General features: G+C 42.6%; 1 protein-coding gene across 3 annotated transcripts in view; it reads right to left on the bottom strand.

Annotated features, from left to right (window-relative positions):
- The window catches only part of PANK1 (pantothenate kinase 1), a 30,761-nt gene extending 8,912 nt beyond the window's left edge, over nt 1-21,849 (bottom strand). Inside the window, exons 1-3 of one of the 3 annotated variants that reach the window (XM_054984200.1) lie at nt 21,521-21,849; nt 5,283-5,635; nt 1,823-2,076 (exon numbers count right to left, since the gene is read on the bottom strand). In XM_054984200.1, the coding sequence (XP_054840175.1) occupies nt 1,823-2,076; nt 5,283-5,635; nt 21,521-21,776 (863 nt within the window). In that variant the 5' untranslated portion in view covers nt 21,777-21,849. Of the gene's footprint in view, nt 1-1,822; nt 2,077-5,282; nt 5,636-20,647; nt 20,802-21,520 lie in introns of those variants that run through there. The other 2 variants (XM_054984199.1, XM_054984202.1) reach the window with 2 other exon arrangements.
- Between the last annotated feature and the right edge of the window lie 507 nt (nt 21,850-22,356).

The raw sequence follows: 22,356 nt of genomic DNA, 5'->3' as shown, positions 1-22,356 counted from the left end.
CTTGAAATTACTAAGAGAAAGTAACAGATAACAATAAAGTTTCTTTTTGTTTGATGCTTAGGTATTTTGCATTTTCAGGTACCAGTCATCTTTCTTCCCCATGTCATTGCCCTACTATACATCTCTAAGACTAAGAAAAATCTAAGACTAGATGCTTTAGGCTGATCCTGCACTGGGCAGGGGGTTGGACTAGATGGTCTGGATGGCCCCTTTCAACTCTATAATTCGTAAAAATCAACTTGTGATGATATAAAAGAGATTGTAAATACAACTTGGCTCTTTTATTTGAATTTATTTTACCACTAATACTGTCCTCATGGAAATTCCTTTATGAATATTTCACACACACAGATTTGGTCTGTCTGATCCTTCTTAATTCTCTTAACATGTTCACATATAATTTGCAATGGATTAAATTCTGGTGTCTGCTTTGCTGCCAGTTTCTCCACTGGACAGCCCACAGGAAACAAAAACAATGTTGAACACTTTATTTGCCAAAGGGACACATCTTGGCACGCAAAAACTGGAAGATTTTGTAGTTGGAAAAGCAGGATATAAATCAGTCAATTAGCTTGTAAATATACGGGGTGAAAATGAAGGAGTTCAGCCAGACGTGGCATCAGTAATGATACCCCAAATACCACCATCAGCCATAAGCTTTCAAAGCTTCTCAATTTTTCTTGGTACTGTGTTGCCAAAACAGATTGAAAGGACACAGAAGCAAGGCTCAGTTCCAAAGAATTAGCTGCTAAGAAAGAAGGCTTCAGGACTCGAGCCAGCGTGGAAGTGACTGGAATCTGTTCCGGACAAAACCCTATTCCTTAATTCCAAATGTGCAACGACAAAGGCTGTGGCTGCTCAGTGGTGAGAGTGAAATGCTTTATACATGCTTGGAAGCATGTATAAGAAGTTTTCTTTCTTACTTCCTATTTGCTCCTTTGAAGAAGGGGCATATCCAAGGATGCTGAAATTGCACAATTCAAGGAAGACAAGTGGGACTGACAACTTGCAGGAGATTTGGTTTGCCCTTCCTATGCTATTTCACATGTCAATATTTATACATGTCTTTTAAAACTGTTTAACACACCCTTAAGGCAGGTTGCTTTAAACAAAAATGTAATCCATGGGATAGTTCCAGGTTGTTTGGCTCTTTCCCCTTTAGCTTTTTAAAAAATGAAACCACCTCCTTGGCTTGCATGAACATGCTTGTAAGCTTTGATGAGTGTTCTAAGGTCTATTTCAGAGCTTGAAACATAAGGTAAAGCAATGACAGTTACAGACATTGCTAAGCACAAGCAGATGCAGCCTTTATTTTGTATTTTGCAGAGCTTAAAATAAATCCTACCTAGCTGCGCTGACTGAAATTCTAGGGCATTCAGTGAGACAGACCTCTATTTTACCTGTTCCCAACAAAGCTTCTCTGTTCACTAGAGCCCACCACGGCTTGGATGATCCAGTCAACAGTGCTGAAAACAGACCTTAGGATGAAGGTCCACTGAGCAAAGTCTGAAGCCTTCCTTCAGCCCAAGGAGCCTTCTTCCATTCCAATGGAAGAGCCACTTGCTGGAGAAGGCAGCAACTTCGGCTGCAAGAAGTTCCTTCAGGCTTAGGTAGGACACATACCTTTGAGTCTGCATTTCAGGGCCCCTTTGTATAGCCTCACAGATGTAGATAGCAAGGAACGAAGACAAGCAGTTAATGTGTAAATCAACTTTCACCTGATCTAGAGAGAGACCTGCTGTGACAGATTTGAAACTTCTCATCTAGATCAACTGACATTCCATTTCAGAAGAAAGCTGGTCTCCTCAGACAATGTATTCACCTGGTCCCTGTAACTCTCTTGTAGTTGTCCTTGGAATATACTGCTAAGACGCTGACCCCGGAGCCTATGTTAACCAGCAACATAGGATACGGATTATCAAGGCAATAAGGCTTTTTCTGACACCGTTCAGGATCTGCAGGATTTTCAAAATAATAGCACTCTGGATGGCCGTTGAATCCCACAGAATCCACGTAAAGCAGGCCCTGGATCAAGCAGTCCAACTCGTCTAGCTTATGTAGCTGCAAGTCAGCAATCTGCAAGAGAAGTTAATAAGTGAACACCCTTTGATACAGCATAAAACTAACAAAAGGGGTCAAAAGGTTTTGCTCAAGTACTTTGTACTGTCTGAGTTGCACAAAAGGCAATTGCTAAAGTAATATTTTTAAAAGTATTATTTGTACAGGAAGTTTCAGGCGAAGTGTGTTTCCCATTTGGCTGACAACAAGCTTGTCACAAAGTAACCACACAAAGTAACCTCCACCACACTGGAGGCTTGATCACTGAAGAGATTTTACTGCTATTTTATTAGGTCAGAGAGAGGCTTGTATGCAAAAAGGACCAGTGCTCTGGGTATGTGCACTCAGCCCATTTTTGCTTCTTGCAAACAGGGTCTTTTATGGTTTCCAAATTCGCTTCAACCAGAAGCAATAGTGGGAAGGAAAAATATTGCTTGCATACACCATGGGAAATCACTTTGGACTCCTTTAAAATGAATGACTTCCTCTAGCTTTAAAGTGCAATTACTCTATTATGACATGATTTATCAATGATCATCCTATAAACTAGAGGCAGCACTTCACAGCTGAATTAAAATTTTATGTATGGACTTGGACTGAAATACTGCCTGGGGACAATCTGTATCAATTCAAAAAACTTAAGAGGTAGTTGATACAAGTTACATTCAATCTTTTCATCAGGCAGCAACATAAAATATTGCCAATTCTCATAAAGAACTGTACTGGTTGCAAATTTTTTTAAAAAATTCTACAGCGGTCCAATTCAGAATCTTGCAGGATTTTAACACAAGATTGGAGGATCAGGAAGCTGGCATGTAGAGCAGGCAACATGCGTTCTGCCCAATGCCTCCTCAGGAAAGAGCCCCTTAATAATCTTATCTAGAGGCTGGGGGTGTGTTACCCCCTTATGCACCTCTGCTGCCCACTTCTATTTCCCCATGCTTACACTTATACACATGAATCTGCAGCTGAAAAGTACAATAAGGGAAGTTCTTGAATTTGGATATGATGGAAGCTGGATGGTGATATGGATCCATAGCAGCATTTCTGTGGGTACACGGACCTCTGCTCATGGAGTGCAATTTTCTCACCTCGCCCCTCCTGCTGCAGCCCAAATGGCCCCCAAATGCTGTTCCTGAAACCCTGTCCCCAAGGAGCTCCATTTCAGGGGGCATTTGGGGCTGGGGGGGGGGGAGCTGAAAATCTCATTACTCCGGCTGAAGTCCTTGCACCCATGGAAACACGACTCTGGATCTAAGCCCGAAGTTCTAGACCATCAATTGCTGGTTCTCTAAGATTGAAAACCATACACTAAAACCAACAGTCCGACAATCTGGTCTGTTTTCAGACTCCAGTGTCCTTTCCCCAACTTCTGCAGCCACAGAGGAAACATGATTCAGTTCTGTGTAATGAATGATGTAGAACTGAAATATCACTTGTGACAGTATTCAAAATACTAAGCATTTCATTTATAATGGTGAACTGGCTCCATTAATATCCCAGTCGAACCAATGCATGTTAAAAATGTTAGAATACAGCTTGCGTCAATCTAGGCCTGCAAAACATGGTACCCACCAAGTCAAATACAGTCCACTATTCAGGTATCCCACCAAGAGTTTGATATAGAAGTTTAACTAGTGCCCTGCTGGATCATACCAGTTATCCATCTAGTCCAGCATCCTGTTTCACAGAGGGGTCAACAAGTTGCCCTAGAGGATCAACTGGTATAGACATACAGGCCTTCTAGTAGTGGTGTTCAGAGGTTTACCAACTGAATATGAGGCCACAACTCATGTAGGTCATTGTCGGTCTAATAACAACTGATCAATCAGGAGGGAAATATTCAATATGGCATATTTCTTAACATGATACAATAGATATTGGCAAACACACCCACTTAACCAAAGAGAAAAGGCTATTTCAAACAGCTCTTTTCAGATGTGAAGTAACAAAAAGATGTTGCAAGTTTGACTGACAGAAACACACTCTCTCTTTATATCTATGTATCGATTACTCCTCATATGGTTATCGCCTTAAGCAGGAATTAAAATGGGAAGAACCTTAATGTCATTTCTCTGGTATTAAATTATTCCCCCTATATATTTTACCACAGAAAGAGTAACAGAATCATTTGTATCCTATAGTAACCATGTCACCTGCGCTCTCATATCAGATAGTTCCATATTTTTAAGTAGAGGGGTGATTAAGCTAACGTCAACTCATTAAATATGGAACATTCTACAATCATATGTTCAATGGTTTCATATTTATCCTATGGGCAGCTGCATGTTTTGTTGACATATGGTATTTTCTTGTATCTACCCTCTATAACCGCTGAGGGAAGAGCATTCATTCTTGCCAGAGTAAAGGCTCTTCTGAACTTTGGTATTTTCAATTGATAAAAATATGTCGGCAGTTGCACGAGGAAGGCAATACCTAAGTAAAGAATCAAACATACCCTCCACGCCCTAACAGACATACTAGCAGGGATTTTTTTCTGGGAAAAGACGTGGTGGAACTCAGTGGGTTGCTCTCAGTGAAAATGGTCACATGGCTGGTGGCCCCTCCCCCTGATCTCCAGACAGAGGGGAGTTTAGATTGCCCTCCGTGCCACTGAGTGGCGCGGAGGGCCATCTAAGCTCCCCTTAGTCTGGAGATCAGGGGGCGGGGCCACCAGCCATGCGACCATTTTCAAGAGGTTCCGGAACTCCGTTCCCCCGCGTTCCTCCTGAAAAAAAGCCCTGCATACTAGTAATGTCCAACTACCTGACATGCATTTTTGTCTAATTATATCTTTGGTCTCTGTTGTTTGTTATCCTTAGGCATTTCATTTTCTTTCCCAATAGTTGATCCCATTGACTATTACATTTATCTGTCTGAATGAGTCCAAGTAGAGTGGGCCCTCCCTCAGATTTTGAAATCTTTCCTTTAAAAGAAATGCTTTTATCCATGTCTTAGCTTCTATCGATATTTCACCCAATTCAGCTCTTAGAGCTATTTCTGAATATAATGTAATCCATTCCCCCAGAAGCAGCCTAAATCCAGATTTCTGCACCATACAAAAAACCTTGGCATTATGTACCTTTAAGGTATTGTAAGTTTGTAAGATGTTTGTAAGATGTTATAAGTTTGGCTGACAGAAACACTTTCTTGTATTTGATTTGGCAGTACTACCACCCTAGAGGAATGCTCCTTAATAAAAAATGTATGAAATTCCAACATACCGTACGAAAATCTTCCTCAAATTTGTAGGCTCCACCTCCTGTGGCACAAAGTGTGGTGTGCAAACTTGAGAAGTTCTTTTCACTACCCATCTGTATGAACCTGTGCATAGCACAGGTTGGAAAACGGATGAAGTGAAGATTCCCTTTGCGTCCACACATAGTCAAGTTTTTCAGTTCGAGGTGGACATCTCGAATCCCAGTTTTACCATAGGCTGTATTGGAAGTCAAATACTTTCTAATGCTTTTCAGGTTTTCCACTTCCTCCTGTTCCTCTTCAGCTGTAATGTCTTTTGGTTCAAAATAGACCAGTTTGACAAGTGTTCCACCAATATCCATGCCAAACCATGGGAATGCTAGGGAAAGAAGGGAAAAAATATACACATTATAAATAGGAAAACATGGCATGCGAAAAGCAAGTTAATTAAAACATTTCTGAAAACTCATTAGAAACAAAGTCCATTCAATCAAAAGAACGAGCACTGCAGGTGATCATTTAAAAAATCACCTTGGGGTCAGCACATCTTCGCAGACAACATAGGGACCTTTGGCACAGGGACCTTTGGCATGCACACACATTGTCTTTAGTTTTTGTTGCCCAAAACACCCTTTCAGATTTCAGTAGAGAAGACTTTAAGTGGGGCAAGATTCCCAGGCCCAGAAAACAACAGTATTTGTTTTGATTACTCTTTAGTACATCTTTAACCATGTTACAGGTCAAACAGACACAGAGGCATACTTTTCTAAATAACAGAATTTGGGGCCTATGACATGCTTTAGTTGGTATAGAGACTCTTTCAGCTATTCCTAACAATAATCACTTAAAACATAAGAGTACTGAGTTAGTATGACATAGCGTCCACTCATGGCAGCACGCTTCTTTTATGCTCTTTTGGCACACCATCTGGCAGCCAAAACAACCAGATCTGGCATTTCCGTTCAACACAGTCTGTATCCAGCCACATTATAAAAACTGAGGGGCACTCAGTTTTTCTTAAAAGAGGAAAGTGATTTCAACTGATTTCCTCTCCTACTGCAGACACTCCACTATGCTGTTTCTAAGGGTCTGCTGACCCTCAGGAAGAAAATTCCAGGGGGTTCAGTGGTATACACAGCAGAAGGGGTCTATTGGTGAAACTGCCACCTCCTTAAGAAAACTTAAAGCACTTTGAATTTTTTAACCACATGGCTGCATACAGATCATTACAACTACCCACGCCCACTCTCCCCCCACCCTGCTTAACTGGCTGGTGGGGGGAACACACCTCCTGAATTGGAACCAAACTGGGCCAGTGCTTGTGCAGGAACACTGCTACGCTATGTAGCAGCTGAATCCGGGCTGATTCGGCCCAGAATCAGACCGCTGCATAGTGTGGGAGCACTGGTGTGCTCCACAGTGGCCTGATTCAGCCCCAATCAGGCCCGATTCGCCCCCTAGGGAATGCAGAAGCACTCCCAGGGTGGCCTGTGACCCATGCAATGATGTCACTTCCCAGACCTGATGCCATCATGTAAGCCAGGAGCTTGCACACGCACGGTGCGCATGCATGAAAAGGGAAACCACAAGGTAAGATCCGGGCCCCAGACTTCCCACCAGGGGTGTGTGAGGCCTGGCAACCCTATTTGCAACTCTTGCCTCTCAATTATTTTTGTCAGCTCTGCTGTTTTTGAAATATAGACTGCAAGTTCAAGAACCCACCTTTAATGTGGTGTAATGGTTACAGTGAAGAACTAGGATCTAAGAGACCAAGGTTCAAATTCTCATTTTGTCATGGAAGCTCACTGGACAACATTTGGCCAGTCATTCTATCTCAAACTAATCTTGTTGTGAGGATAAAATGGAGGAGGAGAGAACGATGTACATCATTCTTGGTCTTCAATAGGGGTCAAAAGCAGGTTACAAATAACTAAATAAATACATGCTACCCTCTAAAGCACCATATTCCTCCATGGTGCTAACCAGGCAATGACAGATAAGGCTCTTCTGAGCAATATGACAAACGAGATAAACGAATGTCTCCCTAGAGCTCTGTCTCCAGTATTGGCTTCCCTATAAGAACTCAATCGTACGAGTTCTGAGGGAGGGAAGGCAATGAAAGTGTTGTGTGTTAACTGAGCAGAGATTTATGTTTTGGAGCGTAGCCCACTCATTCAGTCTAAAAATGGCAACAGCCAACACCACTCCTACTACGTGGGGAAACGTTTGCCCTTGTTTCATCACCGAGACACAGACATGCATAAAGCTCCAAATAACTTCAAATCTTGCATAAATTTTGAACATGAGATCCTTGCATAGCCTGTCTGTAGTCTGATTACATTTAATTCTTAGAATTGCTGAAATGGACTCCAAGGGAAAAGGAAGGAACAAAACAGCAACACTTCCCAGGTTGCTCTCTTTTACTGCTCCCCCGTCCTTTGAGAAACAACGTTCCAAAAATAGTTCCTCTGCTCCTATTTTTAGCTTTGACACAACTGCTACAGAGGAGTGAAGAAGATGCTGGCTTCGACAAGTTGCTCCTCATTTAACAAGGAAATGCAGGAAAATTTAGCTCCCTGTCCCAAGGTTTTTTTTAAAAAAAAATCAGTATTTCACAGCCTATTTTAATCACTGGTCTGTTTAAATCACTGATTTCTCATGGTGCTTATGGATAACTATTGAATTAAAATTCATTTATTCAGTACTAGGAAATATTAGAGCAGATGGTTAGGTTAAACAACCTCAGCGGAGGCTGCCAAGAAACAGTCATCCACTCCTGTGTTCCATAAGATGGGTGTAACACAAAAAAGGTTCTTAGCACCAGTCTGGACACCACATGCAGCACTGCTATGCCAGAGTTGTCCTTTCTAGATGATGGGGACTCTGGGATGCAGGTGCCACATCTGCAGGCCAGGTCATGGGGTAAAGAAGATCCTTATAAACCATTTTTACTGGCTTCTAGTTTGTTTCAAGACTCAGTTCAAAAGTACAGGTGTCTAAGGAACTACCTTCTCCCACTTGAACCAGCCAGCCCATCAGTAAAAAATCATCAGAGAGAAACAGCTTGTTCTGTGGTGCACGCCCTGGAATTCATCCCCTGGAATATTCATCTAGGATCTTGATTAAAATTTATCTTATCTATTATGTCTGATCATTTGTATCCTGTCCTTCTTCCGAGGAGTTCAGAAAGGGGATGGGGAAGTCTTACATGGTTCTTCCCACCTCATAACAATCTTGTCAGGTAAATGAGGCTGAATTTTGTCTGAAAATTTGGTAAAAATTCAGGACACCTGTTTTTTGCTTTGGAATACCCAGATTTTACCGCATCAGCCAAAATTCAGTATTTTAATCCAAATTCCGAACTGAACTACATACACCTACACTGAGATACCCAATGAAACCACTGCTGAAAATACTAGGCACCACAATTAAACTTCTAGATGCCCTGGTGACTGGGATTTCTCAAGCCCTGATTTAATATACAAGCATTAATTGGACACGAAAGACCAGACCAGTCTTTTCTACCTTAGCTAAAATACAGCAAAACATTTAAAGGAACTACAAGACTGGAGCCAGCATAGTGTTTCCGTGAGCACAAGGACTTCAGCTCAGAGTGTGGCTTTCTTGGCTCCTCTCTCCCACAGCAGTCCAAAATGCCTCCAGTGGGCAGAAGTCCTCACACCTCTATTTAACACTGTACTGGATCCAACTAACTGAACATGGTGAGCATGCGAAATATGCATGCATGCACACAGAGATTTTTGTGACACGATATTTTGGTGTTCACAAGCCTGTTTTACTTTCACAACTTGCACATCTAATTTCTGGTTAATTTACTTCCTTTTTCAAACCTGCAAAAGAAATATATATGGCACCTTGTCAACTCACTGGGGATTTCTACATGTCTATTTTATTTGTCAATAGCAAAAAATCACATTTGTGCAGAAAACAATCAAAATCAAACTGGCAGAAACTTCTGATTATATAGTACATAGTACATAAAATATCCAAAACCTCAAATGTTACCCTTCAAAAACTCTGAATGATCCTGTCTTTCCTCAAGGAAAGAAACGCTCCTTCATAGTAATCTATTTTCATTTCAGATTGTACCTTGACTTGGAATCAGGTTTTTAATGTGTTTGTTTACAAGAGGCAAAAAAAAAAAAGACAACAGATTCCTACATACCATACACGTTAAACTTGGTAAATAATTTTTTTAAAAGACGAAACCTTTTTTAAAAAGACTAAACCTCCTAGACCACATGATGACCAAAGACCCAGACATTTGGTGTTCAACAGAATCTGTATTATGAACTCTGAAAACTCTTTAGGATACAAGCACAGCTTCTAGCCCAAGCTTTATCAAAGCCTGAGATTATATTTTACTCCCCAACTATTTGCCACAAACCCTCTGCCTACTAACATCACAAAGATCTCCCAGTAAAAATTCCTGCATAGATCCTCCTCTTGCCATAAGGGATCCATACTGACCCGCTAAAGAATGCCGCCTCATAGCCTCACTCGGTCAGGGACTGCTCTGGCTGCAGCAACAAGCGAGGTCATTTGGCTGACCGATCAGTTCAAAATCTTTGAGATGCCACAGCATTTACACAAAACTACCTCTCTGCTCTCAAAAAAAGAAATAGACTCTGAGCTATTAAAATTGCTGTTTCTCAAAAGAAGAAGAATCTCAGTACCATACATGCCAAAGTCTGCTCAACAGGAGACTGATCTACAATGCCAAAAGTATCAAAGTGTTTCTCTAAATGGCAATGCTCTGGAAGGGGATGAATTATGTTTCCAATTAAATTGCCTCTTTATTTTCTTAAATAAACACCCAGCACAATACAGACAAAATAATATTCTAGGGCATCCACATTAAACATTGCAATAGGAAATAGACCACAGTGTATTGTGCCATGTCATAGTGAAGTTTATAATCTTAATCTCATTACAGACTTACACAAATCTTGGTTTTTAAGGTACAGAGAACTCTAACTACAAGCTTTGTCAAGACAGTGGCAGAGGAAATGACTACACTGGTACTTCAGTATTTCTCTCCCACCCTCACACCTTGAATTCTAACAGTGCTTTTAAAATAGGGGCATTTCAAAAGCACAGCCTCTCTGTTTATCAAGAGAGGCAAGATCAGGAGAGGTAGGGGGCATCGGCTGGGCTGGAAAAGATAAACAAAGACACTCAGCTACACACACTGAACCTTCATGCCACAGGAACACATTCAATCATAGTCCTTGGATGAAATGATGTTACATCATATCCACATTGTGCCAACAGAAAATTTATCCTGTTGCACTCAAAATACAAGAATAGGAATAGTCCACAGAACTCACAGGTTTCAATGAAAAACCAGAAAAACAGAGACAATACTCCAGTTTACACCCATTGATTTTAGTGGGTTTAGACTGGACTGGCTCTGCTCAGGATTGCATTAAAACTTCTATTTTTGACATACATTACAGCTGAATTCTCCAATGTGGTGCTCATGGGCACCAGGATGCCACATGTCTGTTTCCTAGCATCACGAAAACACATTTTTCCCAAAGCAATGAGCCAATCCATTCTCAAAGCAATTCATTTATTTATTTATATTCAATTTATACTCCTACCTCCCCCACACGAGCAGGCTCAGGGAGGATCACAACAAAACTTAAAAACACATTTCACAGTTTAGGCCATTAAGACCATTAAAAGCATAAAATACTTACATACCCTAGTTTAAAATATCTACATAAATATAAAAACAAAAACATAGCAGCACATAATCTGGATGACCACCTGTTTCACCATCTCCAAAGCATTTTTACCAGGAAGATATGTTGGAGATGGAAGGTGTCACTGGAAGGGAGGGCATATACTTTATTCCCCTTGGCTGGTGGCGGGGGGGGGGGGGCACCGCCTAGCATCAACCATACGCCTGGCAGAACAGCTCTGACTTACAGGCCCAGCGAAACGCTAACAAATCTTGCTGGGCCCTAGTCTCATAAGACAGAGCGTTCCACCAGGCTAGGGCCAGGACTGAGAAAGCCCTGGCCCTGGTCGATGCCAGGCGGGCCTCCTTAGGGCCAGGGATCTTTAATAGATCCATGTCACTGGAGCAGGATGTGCTTCAGAAGACCTGGAAAGCATCACCTCTGGATCTGCAGAGAACAGCTGCTTGCTTCACAGGAAGACGCCTAGCTAAGGACCTTGCCACTCTTGGCAGTCTTCACATGGTGATTCCCATCACTCTTCTTCAAAAATTTCAAAAGTGCCCACAGGCTCAACAAGGCAGTAAAGGGATGTTTCCTGAAGATGTGGTGGGAATGCAAAGGGGACAGGGCCAACTGTGAAATCCACTGCTTTGCTCATTGTGCATTTCATATGGTTGCACAGCTTCTCTGACTTTGTAATCCAGTTTTGTTGAACTGCTGCGTGTACTTTACTGTTTTATTGTATGTATTGTTTTTGATGTGTCATCCTCCAAATTTGTTATCCAGTTTAATACATTGTCACATATATTATACCGCTCTTCCTGCATTGTTTTGAATGTGTATAACCCACTTTGAGTCTCAGTGAGAAAGTCGGACTATAAATGAAGTAAGGATAAGCATTCTGTATTTTCTCTTCTCATGAAAAGGGGAACCAATGTGTTTTGTCTCCCTATCAGGACAGCCCAACTTTTGCCCCAAGAGCAAAAATGGACAATTCTCTCCTTTGAGAACAATGGGGAGACAAAGCTCAGGTAATTCATGCTTCCTCTCTTGTCACTTGTTAGAACGCCCAAAGCAATCCAAGGGTTTATTCAGAAAGCTCTTGGCTCGTGGATCTGACTTCACTGACTGCTGCTACATTCTATATGTTGCCTCTGTTCTTCAGTATGGGGAACAGAGGATAAATGACTTATGCTTCCTCTCTCATTGACCACCTCTCTTTTGAATATCTGAAGCATATTTCAACCGGCTTGCTAACACTATCATAAACAAGTTAATCCTTTTTTTAAGCACTAGATTCTGCTGATCACTATACCACTTTAAGATATCAATCCTACACAAAGGATTTGAACTGTGGAGTGGCTATCACAAGGCCAAACCATCAAAGGTACACAACATTTAAAACCAACACAAGGGCAGCAAAGAAATTACAAGATACAAACTGATGATACTGAAGTTATATTGGCATACACCAATTGCCACACTTGAGTGTGCTTTTGTTGATCCTATTAAATAAGGCATTTTCCTCCACGTTTGAGAGCTGAAGCCAATGCAGTTACAGAGAAGATTTACAATGCAATCCTAAACAGCATTACATCCTTCTAAAGTCCACTGACTCTGATGGACTTAGAAGGGTCTAACTGTGCTTAGGATCGCACCGTTTGAGATCTTTATTGTTTCTTTTAACTACATTCTAGGGAACTCTCCATTGATCTACTCAGGTAGATCACTTCTGGGGAATTTCCATGTGTTGATTGCTCTATGCAACAGACTTCATAATTGTATAGAGGAGGTAACCTTGTTAAAAGTAAAGACAGCACAACCTTCTAGCAAGTACAAGGCCTGTGTAGCACATAACAATATGCCTAGTAAGTTAGCAGTTATTGGTGGTGTTTGCTTGGTAAATCAGGCTTCATTTTTGTGATTTTTTAAAATGACTGCACACTTAAGTTAAGAACTCAATGTTAAAAGAAGAGAAGACAGCAAAAGTAAAATGAAGCAAACCAAAGGAAATATCAGCCTTCATTATTTTGCCCGTTATTGTTTTAAATCCCAAGAAAAGAGTAAAGAAAAACTCTTTGAAATATCAAATATCTAATACACAACTGACAAAGTGCAATGTAAAAAAACCACTCAAAATACCATAACATATATAAAACAATTGCTCAAAACACAAACTTAAAACAGGAGAACAAAACAGTAGAATAGGAGACCAGATGCGTTTTACAATTGAAGTCTTCATTAGTAATCAAATGTATATTAACCATTCCAAAATTACAACTTCCTCTACATTTACAGCTGTTTATGATCTAGTTATTTCAAAACATACATATATATTACCATCCACAGGACAATCTTGAAAGGAGCATACCATAACCATCAATGTCTCATTATAATCATAAAACAGAAGCCCCATGGCAACCTAAAGACTAACTACATTTATTCCAGCATGAGCTTTTGTGAGTTACCTCTTCATGGCGTTCAAAGAAGTGAGTTCTGACTCATGAACCCTCATGCTGGAATAAATGTTTTTAGTCTTTAAGGTGCCATGGGACGTCTGTTTTATTTTGCTACAATAGATTAATGAGACTCTCTCTCTGGAATTATCTTTATGACCGCGCCCATCTTATGTTACATCAGAGACTGATCTGCAGTGACCTAAAAAATATACACAACACAATAAAGCAAGCCAAAGGAGATTACCTACCATAATTATTTTCCCCACTTCTTTTTTAAACCCCATGCATACAGAAGCTAAGTTCGGTTTTAGGAAAGCTGCATTTTTAACCCCCTCAGATGTAAAGTGTGTTTGGTAAAGCTCACACAAAAGGCCAGCAGGTGATCAGTTACAAAGGAGAGGAAGCCATGTTTATCCCTTTCTAGAAGACCCTCTGGAATCTTACCCTAAAACCACAGAGTTTTAATAGCTTTTATGATATAAAGGACAGATGAGCAAATTAGTACATATGTGTTTTGTGTATTAGAGTTGCAAATTAAAACAAAACAAAACTATCAGGGCTTAGTCATCAAAGACTGTTTTATAATGTGCCTATCAAAAAATGATACTGCTAAACTTATTTACAGCCTGGACATTAGGGCTACCTACCTAGTACTAGGCCTCAGCAAACAGAAGGTATCTAAACGATTACAAAGATCAGATAACCTGATACATGCCAACAACTGGACAATCTAGGGGAAGGTTCATTTATGGATGATGTGACAGTACCTTTAACACAGTTTCCAAGTAAACTGAACAGGTTCAAATGGCTCCCCAGAATTGTTGTACATTTAAGAACTGCCTGCATTTCAATAAAGGAACTGCTTCTTTTGATAGACAGTAACTGTAAAGAATACACAGCCAGTTTTGTATAGGGGAATCTAATTTACTTTGCTGCACAGATATCTAGAAATTGTTAGACCTGGAATCAATTAATATGGACTTCAAGGGTGAGAGCTTATGCATATAGTACAAGAGGTTTCTCAGGCCTGCTGCAGAATTCTTTGAACTCCGTTTCAGTGTCACATCTCTCCCACAGAGCAAGTGTTTTGTGTATTTATATATCCAATTAGAAATGAACTCATGTGTTTATACAAGCATGATACAGAAAAACAAGCATGGTACAGAAAAACAATGCTGTATATTACTTAAAATTTGGATTGCCTAATATAAGCAGTGGGAGAGGAATATACCAGTGATTGCATTGCAATTAAATTTTGCAGGACAGCACTAATGCTTGAATGGGGATAGCCGACTTGATGAGTAAGAAACTTAAGTCATGGACCAGTTTACTAACATACAAAGTAATTAAGATATAGACAGTATTAAGATCAGAATTCTTGTTTTTCAACAAGTTCTTTACATAGCCTCAAAAAGTACCTGTGAACTTGGTGGGGAGGATTTGTTTATACAGGGCTTTTTTTCAGCAGGAACGTGGTGGAACGGAGTTCCGGAACCGCTTGAAAATGGTCACATGGCTGGTGGCCCCGCCCCCTGACCTCCAGACAGAGGGGAGTTTAGCTTGCCCTCCTTGCTGAGCTGTCTGGAGATCAGGGGGTGGGGCCACCAGCCATGTGATCATTTTCTCTGAGGGCAACCCACTGAGTTCCACCACCTCTTTTCCCAGAAAAAAAGCCGTGTTTATATATGCTTCTACAATACCCTGACCTAGATAGCCCAGGTGAGCCTGATCTCGTCAGATCTCAGAAGCTAAGCAGGGTCAGCCTTGGTTAGTAATTGAACGAGAGACCTCCAACGAAGACCATGGGAGCAGAGACAAGCAACGGCAAACCACCTCTGTTAATCTCTTGCCCTGAAAACCCTACCAGGGGTTACCATAAGTCAACTATGACTTGAGGGCACTCTCTACCACCACACAATAAAATACAGTTAAGGTAAAATACAAAGCTGCTATACAGTAATAACATTTCTATTGAAACTGTAGAGGTTTAGCGTTGGGGTGGCCAAGTCTTGTGATGGACAGCATCCTAGTTTGGAAGGTGATTTCAGGTAACTCATTGGGCTCGACTCTGCATCTCTTTATATTTTTCCTTTAAGACACTTTGTAGAGTGCCCTTTCAGACACCACTCATACAAGAAGGAAGTATGTGGTTTAGGACTCCGTTTTTCAGTGACCCTGCATGTTAACAGTGCAAGCCTATAGGGAGTTGATTTCAGTGAGCTTAGACTGCAGTAACTCTGCGTAGGGTAGCCTTGTAAAAATGAACTTTTAATAATTTAAAGATCAAAGTGGAGGTGGGGAGGAAATATATCCATACTAACTGCAGCTATATAACACCACAGTCTACCTCTGCTGGAAAACCCAATCTCAATTTTTCCAGTTCCCCAAAAGTACTGTGGATGGCTACAGCATATCTTAAACCACAAATGCTCTCTCTGTGTAGGATCAGTGTCACATCACAGCTGAGAATGTTCTCTAGGGGTCTGCAGAACAGGAGTGGGGGGCTGGCAAGGGGCCAGGAAGAATGGGATTTCCCCTCCTACACAAGTCCTTACAGGTCCCCCTGTAAAAGTATAGAAAAATACTGTAAGAAAGTATGTTTCCAAGACTACATAAACAACTTTACAAAAAAAAATTTTGCCAGCACCTAGATCAAGGCGAGTTGGCCCTGCTGTTATTATTGGATCTCACAGCAGTGTTCAAAACTGTCGACTATGACCTTTTGGCCCACCACCTCCCTAACATGGGGAATATGAGGGATGGCCTTGCAGTAGCTGATCTCCGTCCTTCATGATCAGGGACAGAAGGTAAAGCTTGAGATGTCGGCTCACCACCCCCTGGCGTGCGGCATCCCTCAGGGGGCGATTCTCTCCTCAATGTTGTTCAACATCTATATCCACTCCCTCATCCAGGTGATACAGTTTTGGGCTGGGTTGTCACCAGTATGCTGATAACACCCAGCTTTATCTGTTGATGGACAGCTAACCGGACATTGCCCTAGACACCCTGGCCAGAGGTTTGGGTGCTGTGGCAAAGCGATTGAGACAGAGTTGCTTGAAATTAAATCCCCTGAAGACAGAGGTCTTGTATCGGGGTTGTGGAACGATGGGTATGGGGATCCGGCTCCCGCCCTTTGACGGAGTGCACTTAATGCCTACTTCAACAGTGAAGAACCTGGGTGTGATCCTGGATGCTGCCCTTTTCATACAGGCCCAGGTAGCAGCGGTTGCCAGATCTGCATTTTTCCTTTTCAGCAGGTCAGGCAGCTTGTCCCCTCTCTCTCCTCCCAGGACCTAGCTACGGTAATCACCTCCAGACTGGACTACTGTAACTCACTCTATGCAGGACTGCCTTTGGGCCTGACCTAGAAAATGCAGCTGGTCCAGAATGCAGCAACACATCTCCTTAAAGGGGCACCGTTTAGAGCATATATCCATCCAGTGCTGCACCAGCTGCACTGGCTCTCAGTTGAGTTTCGGATCCAGGTTCAAGGTTGTGGTTTTGATGTTTAAAGCCCTTCATGGACTGGGACCAGCATACCTTCAGGAACACCTCTCCTCATATGTCCCCTGGAGAGTTCTGCATTCTGCAGAAAAGCAGCTGCTGGTGGTCCCTGGCCAAAGGGACGTTCGCCTGGCCTTAACCAGGGCCAGAGGTTTCTCAGCCCTGGTGCTGGCCTGACGGAACACTCTTCCGGTTGAGATGCAGACCCTGCGAGAGCTGTTGCAGTTCCGCAGGACCTGTAAGATGGAACTGTTCCACCGAGCCTGTGGCTGAGGCGATTCATCCCTCCTGACTACCCACATCTCGCTACCTCTGCCCTGGATATTAATTTATCTTGTCAGCTGCACTTTATGGCTTTACTCAGCCTTTTAAATGAAATTGACAGTAGCCGCCTCTTTGTATGTGAAATTTATTGATATTGATGTGGTTTTATTATTTTAATGTAAATTATTTTGTATGTTTTAATATTGTTGTGATCCGTCCTGAGCCTGCTTGCAGGGAGGGAGGGCTATAAATCTAATAAATGAAATGAAATGTACTCAAAACAGAGTGATTATTTTGTTATGGCTTAGATGTACATTTGTAACTTGATTTGTGACCAACTTAGAGGTCCCAGATTTGTAAATCAGGCAATAAGGGTATATAATTGAACTTATAAGGGTATATAATTGAATCCTTGAACTTCTTCAACGTATCTTGGCATGAGCTGGAATTACTCCAAAAGTCTTTGTTTCCAAACTGTCTGTTTACTATGCCTGTGTTATAAAGCCAAGGTTTTATATATTTAGGTTTTTTTAATTTTATTTTTATTGTAGAAAAATTAAAAGATAGAACAACAAGAAAGTGGAACAAAACAAGAAAACAACTACAAAGGGCCAAGAATGGCCTACAAATCAGTCTACAAAGTAAAAACAGTAAGAAACATAATAGGTACATTATTAATCCATTACAGTTTTTCGCCTACAACACTTCCCTCTTTATTAACAATCAGCTTGTGGTCTCATTAATATCTTTTTTTTGTGACTCCTTGATATCTCAGAACCTTATTCTTAAGAATCAAACCCACAAATCATTAATTCGTTTTTCTTTGTCTCTTGCAGATAAGCCATAAAGGGTTTCCAATTTGCCATGAATTTAGAGAGTGTTTTATCTCTAATTAACACTGTAGGTTTGGCCATCTCAGCTAAGTCCATCATCTTTCCAGTCCAATCTTCCAATACAGGCAGCTCCTTGCAAAGGTTATATATATTTGTGAGGTTTGGCATCATAACTTGGCTAACTTGTTTCTTGCAATAAAAAGTTATGGCAATGGCTTTTGAGTCATGTGGACAGTGAGTGATCAACGAAGAACAGCTTGAGCTTCAGGGCTTGCACCACCATGATTTTCAGTGCAATCCTAAACAGAGTTACTCCAGTCTAAGCCCATCAATCAGGACTTCAGGAGCAGACTACCTTTACACAAAACATCTCATGCAACTCACAAGGCACCTTCTACGTACATAACTAACAAGATGTATTGTCAAAGGCTTTCACGGCTGGAGAACGATGGTTGTTGTGGGTTTTCTGGGCTGTATTGCCGTGGTCTTGGCATTGTAGTTCCTGACGTTTCGCCAGCAGCTGTGGCTGGCATCTTCAGATACCCCTCCTGAGTAGATACAAATGACCTACATCCTTTCCACACTGTGACACTGAGAGATCTCTGTCTTTTGGTGCTACACCTCTGAAGATGCCAGCCACAGCTGCTGGCGAAACGTCAGGAACTACAATGCCAAGACCACGGCAATACAGCCCGGAAAACCCACAACAACCATAACTAACAAGCTCCTTCAGAGGCTCCTGTTGACTGTGATGCCAAACCAAAACCCAGAAAGACAAGATTATTTATCATCACACATTTTAAAAAAATTTATTGTTGTATTCTATGGCTGTCTTTGTTTTATGCATCAACTGGTAGAAAATGACAGAGGCATACAAACTATGATGGGAGAAGGATGCTCTTACATAGGAGATTCCCCCCCCCCATCATAATTATAAATCTTGTAATTTCTTCTATATTACTTCTTCCTAGTCTTTTCAGAAAAACATGTAGTGGATTAAAATAAATATTTCTTTACTGGGATTCATGTGATCAGCAAAGATGTGTGCCCAATTTTTTTCACATCCATTTCACACAAATGGCTACGCTAGCTGTGCCATCCTAGGCAGAGTTACACTCCACTGAAGTCAATTGGCTTAGAAAGGCGTAACTCTATTTAGGATGGCTCTGTATATTTAATTATTTATGATACCATGAGTAATTCTACCAAAATAGACTTAAAAGATCTCCCTTTACCTTTGTTTTTTGATATCAGATTTGAAAGCAACACGTAGAGACAGCTGAAGATGAATGATTGCTTTGTGCAGAACTACTGGCTTTGCTAGAAACAGGAGACATTTATATCTTAAAAAACTGTATCTTCTAAATGAAAAAGAGGCCACTAACTATAGAGCTTCAAAAAAAGCAATTCAGTTAATAAAACAGCTTGCATTCTATTTTTATCACTGCCAACTACCTGCAAAAGTAGCAACCTACACATACCCACCAACTCCAAAACAAATAAAATTCTTTTTTGTACTTGTTGAATGATTACCTGCAGTCTTGTAAACCCAGACTTACTCTACATGTTACATAATGAACTGCATCTTTCAAAATACTGCCTTCTCAGACTACAACCTTAAACATACTTAATAACAAGTATGTCTAATTTCAGCTCAATGGGATTTACTTTTGAATAACCATGCTGAGGACTGGCCTGGACAATTTAAAAAAAAGGCTTGCAAAAAGTTACATGAGGTGCTTCTGTGATTCAGGCCTTGCTTCTGAAAGCAGTACAACTCAACCACACTGATTTCAGAAATAATGCTTGCATCACAAAGCACTGTAATGCAATTCTGTTACCACAATAATTAATTGCAAAACATCCACATTTAACACACCGACTGTATATTTAAGTTGGCAGTCATAATAAATCCAAGGATTTGAACTCAGGACCAGTACACCAGACACAGATACTTCAAGTGTACAAGCAATTCCCAGCTCTGGTGTATAAACTAGATTGTATCCTCTCAATCAAGGCTTGTGAACTATTTAAAACTGTCATACTAGCTTTATCTCATCATGCATAATAATAATACTATATAGAAAGAGTAATAATATTACACTCTTAAGTATTTTTCCCCAGTGGGTACGCATGACAGAACACTTGCTAGCTCAGCAACTTATCCAGATAGCCAAATAAACAAAGTAGGATCCGGCTGTAAATCTCATTGTTACAAGCATTTCAGAGAAACTGTACATACTTACAAAACTTAACGCTAAGCTATGCTCTTAGAGTATGTTGAACTTGCTATGGAAAGAAGAAGCACACAAAGAAGTAATCAAGAGACATGCCAATCAGATGTGCAATATTATTTCTTGAATCAGGAAAAGTTCTGATGACATGTAAATTAAATTACACAGAAATTACACAGAAAATCATAGGTATGGGAGGACTCCACTGAACATCAGTACACCCTGCTACTCCAAGGTAAGAATCTTCACGTTAACCTATTTGAGATCAGCTGCTGGATCAAACTCTAGGGCAGTCCTGTACACTTAATTAAAGAAAGAGAGAAAGGAGCATACTACCAAGAAGTGTAAAACCATGCTCAATTTAGCTGTCAACATCTTTTACTTACAGCGCTTCTCATCAATTATAAGCTTCATTTTGAGTTTTGAAAGGACCCAGAAGCAGGCTTCCTTGACAGTGGCAGCCCAAGTTTGCGCGACTTTCACATCCCCAACAATTGGTCTCAGCTTTAACAAGGTCACATTTATGCCGGCTATAGAATTGGGAAATCGCTCGTTCTCGCCTCCTGCAACCAGCGGTGCAGAAACTAAGACAAACCCGCTCCCTCCCAGCCGCCTCATTGGCCAACCGCGGGACCGGCCTACGTGGTATCAGTGGGTGTGTTCCGCGACGACGCGCCCGCATTGGCTGGCCCGGGACAATATTTAATGAACTGATTGTTGTGCGGCGAAGAAGGGAGGCCGGTCGCGTACCGCGAATCCGAGGAGGGACGAAGGAGGCTCCGAACAAAAATGGGGGAAGCAACGAGCCTAGCCCTTAAAAGGCAGGGCCCTGCCGATTAAACCTCCAAGAGGCTCGCGGGGTCTCGCCTGGATATGTTTTATTTCTATTGCGCGCGCTCTCTTTTTAATGAATCCACTTTTGCCACGAAGCCGTTGTGCCGCTCAAGACCCGGACCCCGCCACGGGCGTTTGCACGGTGACAGCATACACGTGTGCGTGCTGTGCCAGAGCGCGGGCAGGACCCGTTTGCCCGCATCCGCGCCTTGTTCACGAGGCAGCCCCCCCCCCCCCTTCCCGCCACCTTCCGAAGGGTCTGAGAAATGCCCGCTCGGCCTCCGGGTCAGGGGAAGGAGAAAAGGGCACCTCCTCGCGTCGCCGCTCCCGTCGGCGCGGCCCTTCGGCAGGCTTGCAGGGCGCAGCAACCGCGCGCCGCCTTAACGAGAACCCCACAAAAGCGGCCCTCCGCCTTCCTCACTTACGCGGCCTGTTTCTTCGGCCCGAGTCCATCCTCCGGCGCGTCCTGCATTTCTTAGCCGGGGAGCCATGGCTGGGCAGGGACGGCTCCTGGCGGAAGAGCAGCGGGCGAGAGGCTTCCCCATTACTGGGCAGCGCGTGGAAGCCGTTGTGCAGCAGCCCGTTGTGCAGCGAGCAGGTGGGGATGGCGGCGGCTGGCGTCGTGGTCGTCGTGGGCCCCGCCGAGGGGACGCCGGTCTGGCCTCGGGGCCTCTCCCCCATGGCGGCGGCAGCGGCGGCGGCCCTTTGTCCTCCTCAGTCACGGCGAGGCGGAGACTCAGCGCTTGCCGCTCATGCCGGCCCCTCAGCGGCTTCCTTGCGCCTGGGATGCGCCGCCGCCGCCCTCCTCCTGAGGCAGCGCCAGGCGCAGGCGTCCTGCCCGCCGCAGGAGGAGGGGAAGGGGGCGGCGGCAGCCACAGAGTTCCGGCCCTCCTTCCCTCCTGGACGCGGGACGACGAAGGCCTGGACCGGTGGCTCTTTCCCTCGCCCACGCCTGCGCTTGTCTACGGGCGACCCAAGCTGGCGGGCGGCCTCGCTCTCTACGCCCCTTCCCTTCTTCGACCTCTCATGACCCTGCTCGGTTTAAGAGTATGTGATATTACGTGGAGTATGGTGGTTCACCACCATATTCCGTGGGCTGAGGACGGTTTACGACCACCCCAGCGAAATCAGATCGTAATAGGCATGACAACACATGAAGCTGCCTTCTACTATTGTCTGCTCTGGGCTGGATGGATCCCGTGGGTCTTTTCTGGTACTAGTGGCATCTTTCTCCACAGAAGTCACCCTCCCTGGCACCACA

Source organism: Eublepharis macularius, chromosome 6, assembly GCF_028583425.1.
Source record: "Eublepharis macularius isolate TG4126 chromosome 6, MPM_Emac_v1.0, whole genome shotgun sequence".
Lineage (NCBI taxonomy): Eukaryota > Metazoa > Chordata > Lepidosauria > Squamata > Eublepharidae > Eublepharis > Eublepharis macularius.
Note: the sequence above shows the minus strand (reverse complement) of the source record. Positions and strands in the feature narration are given on the sequence as shown.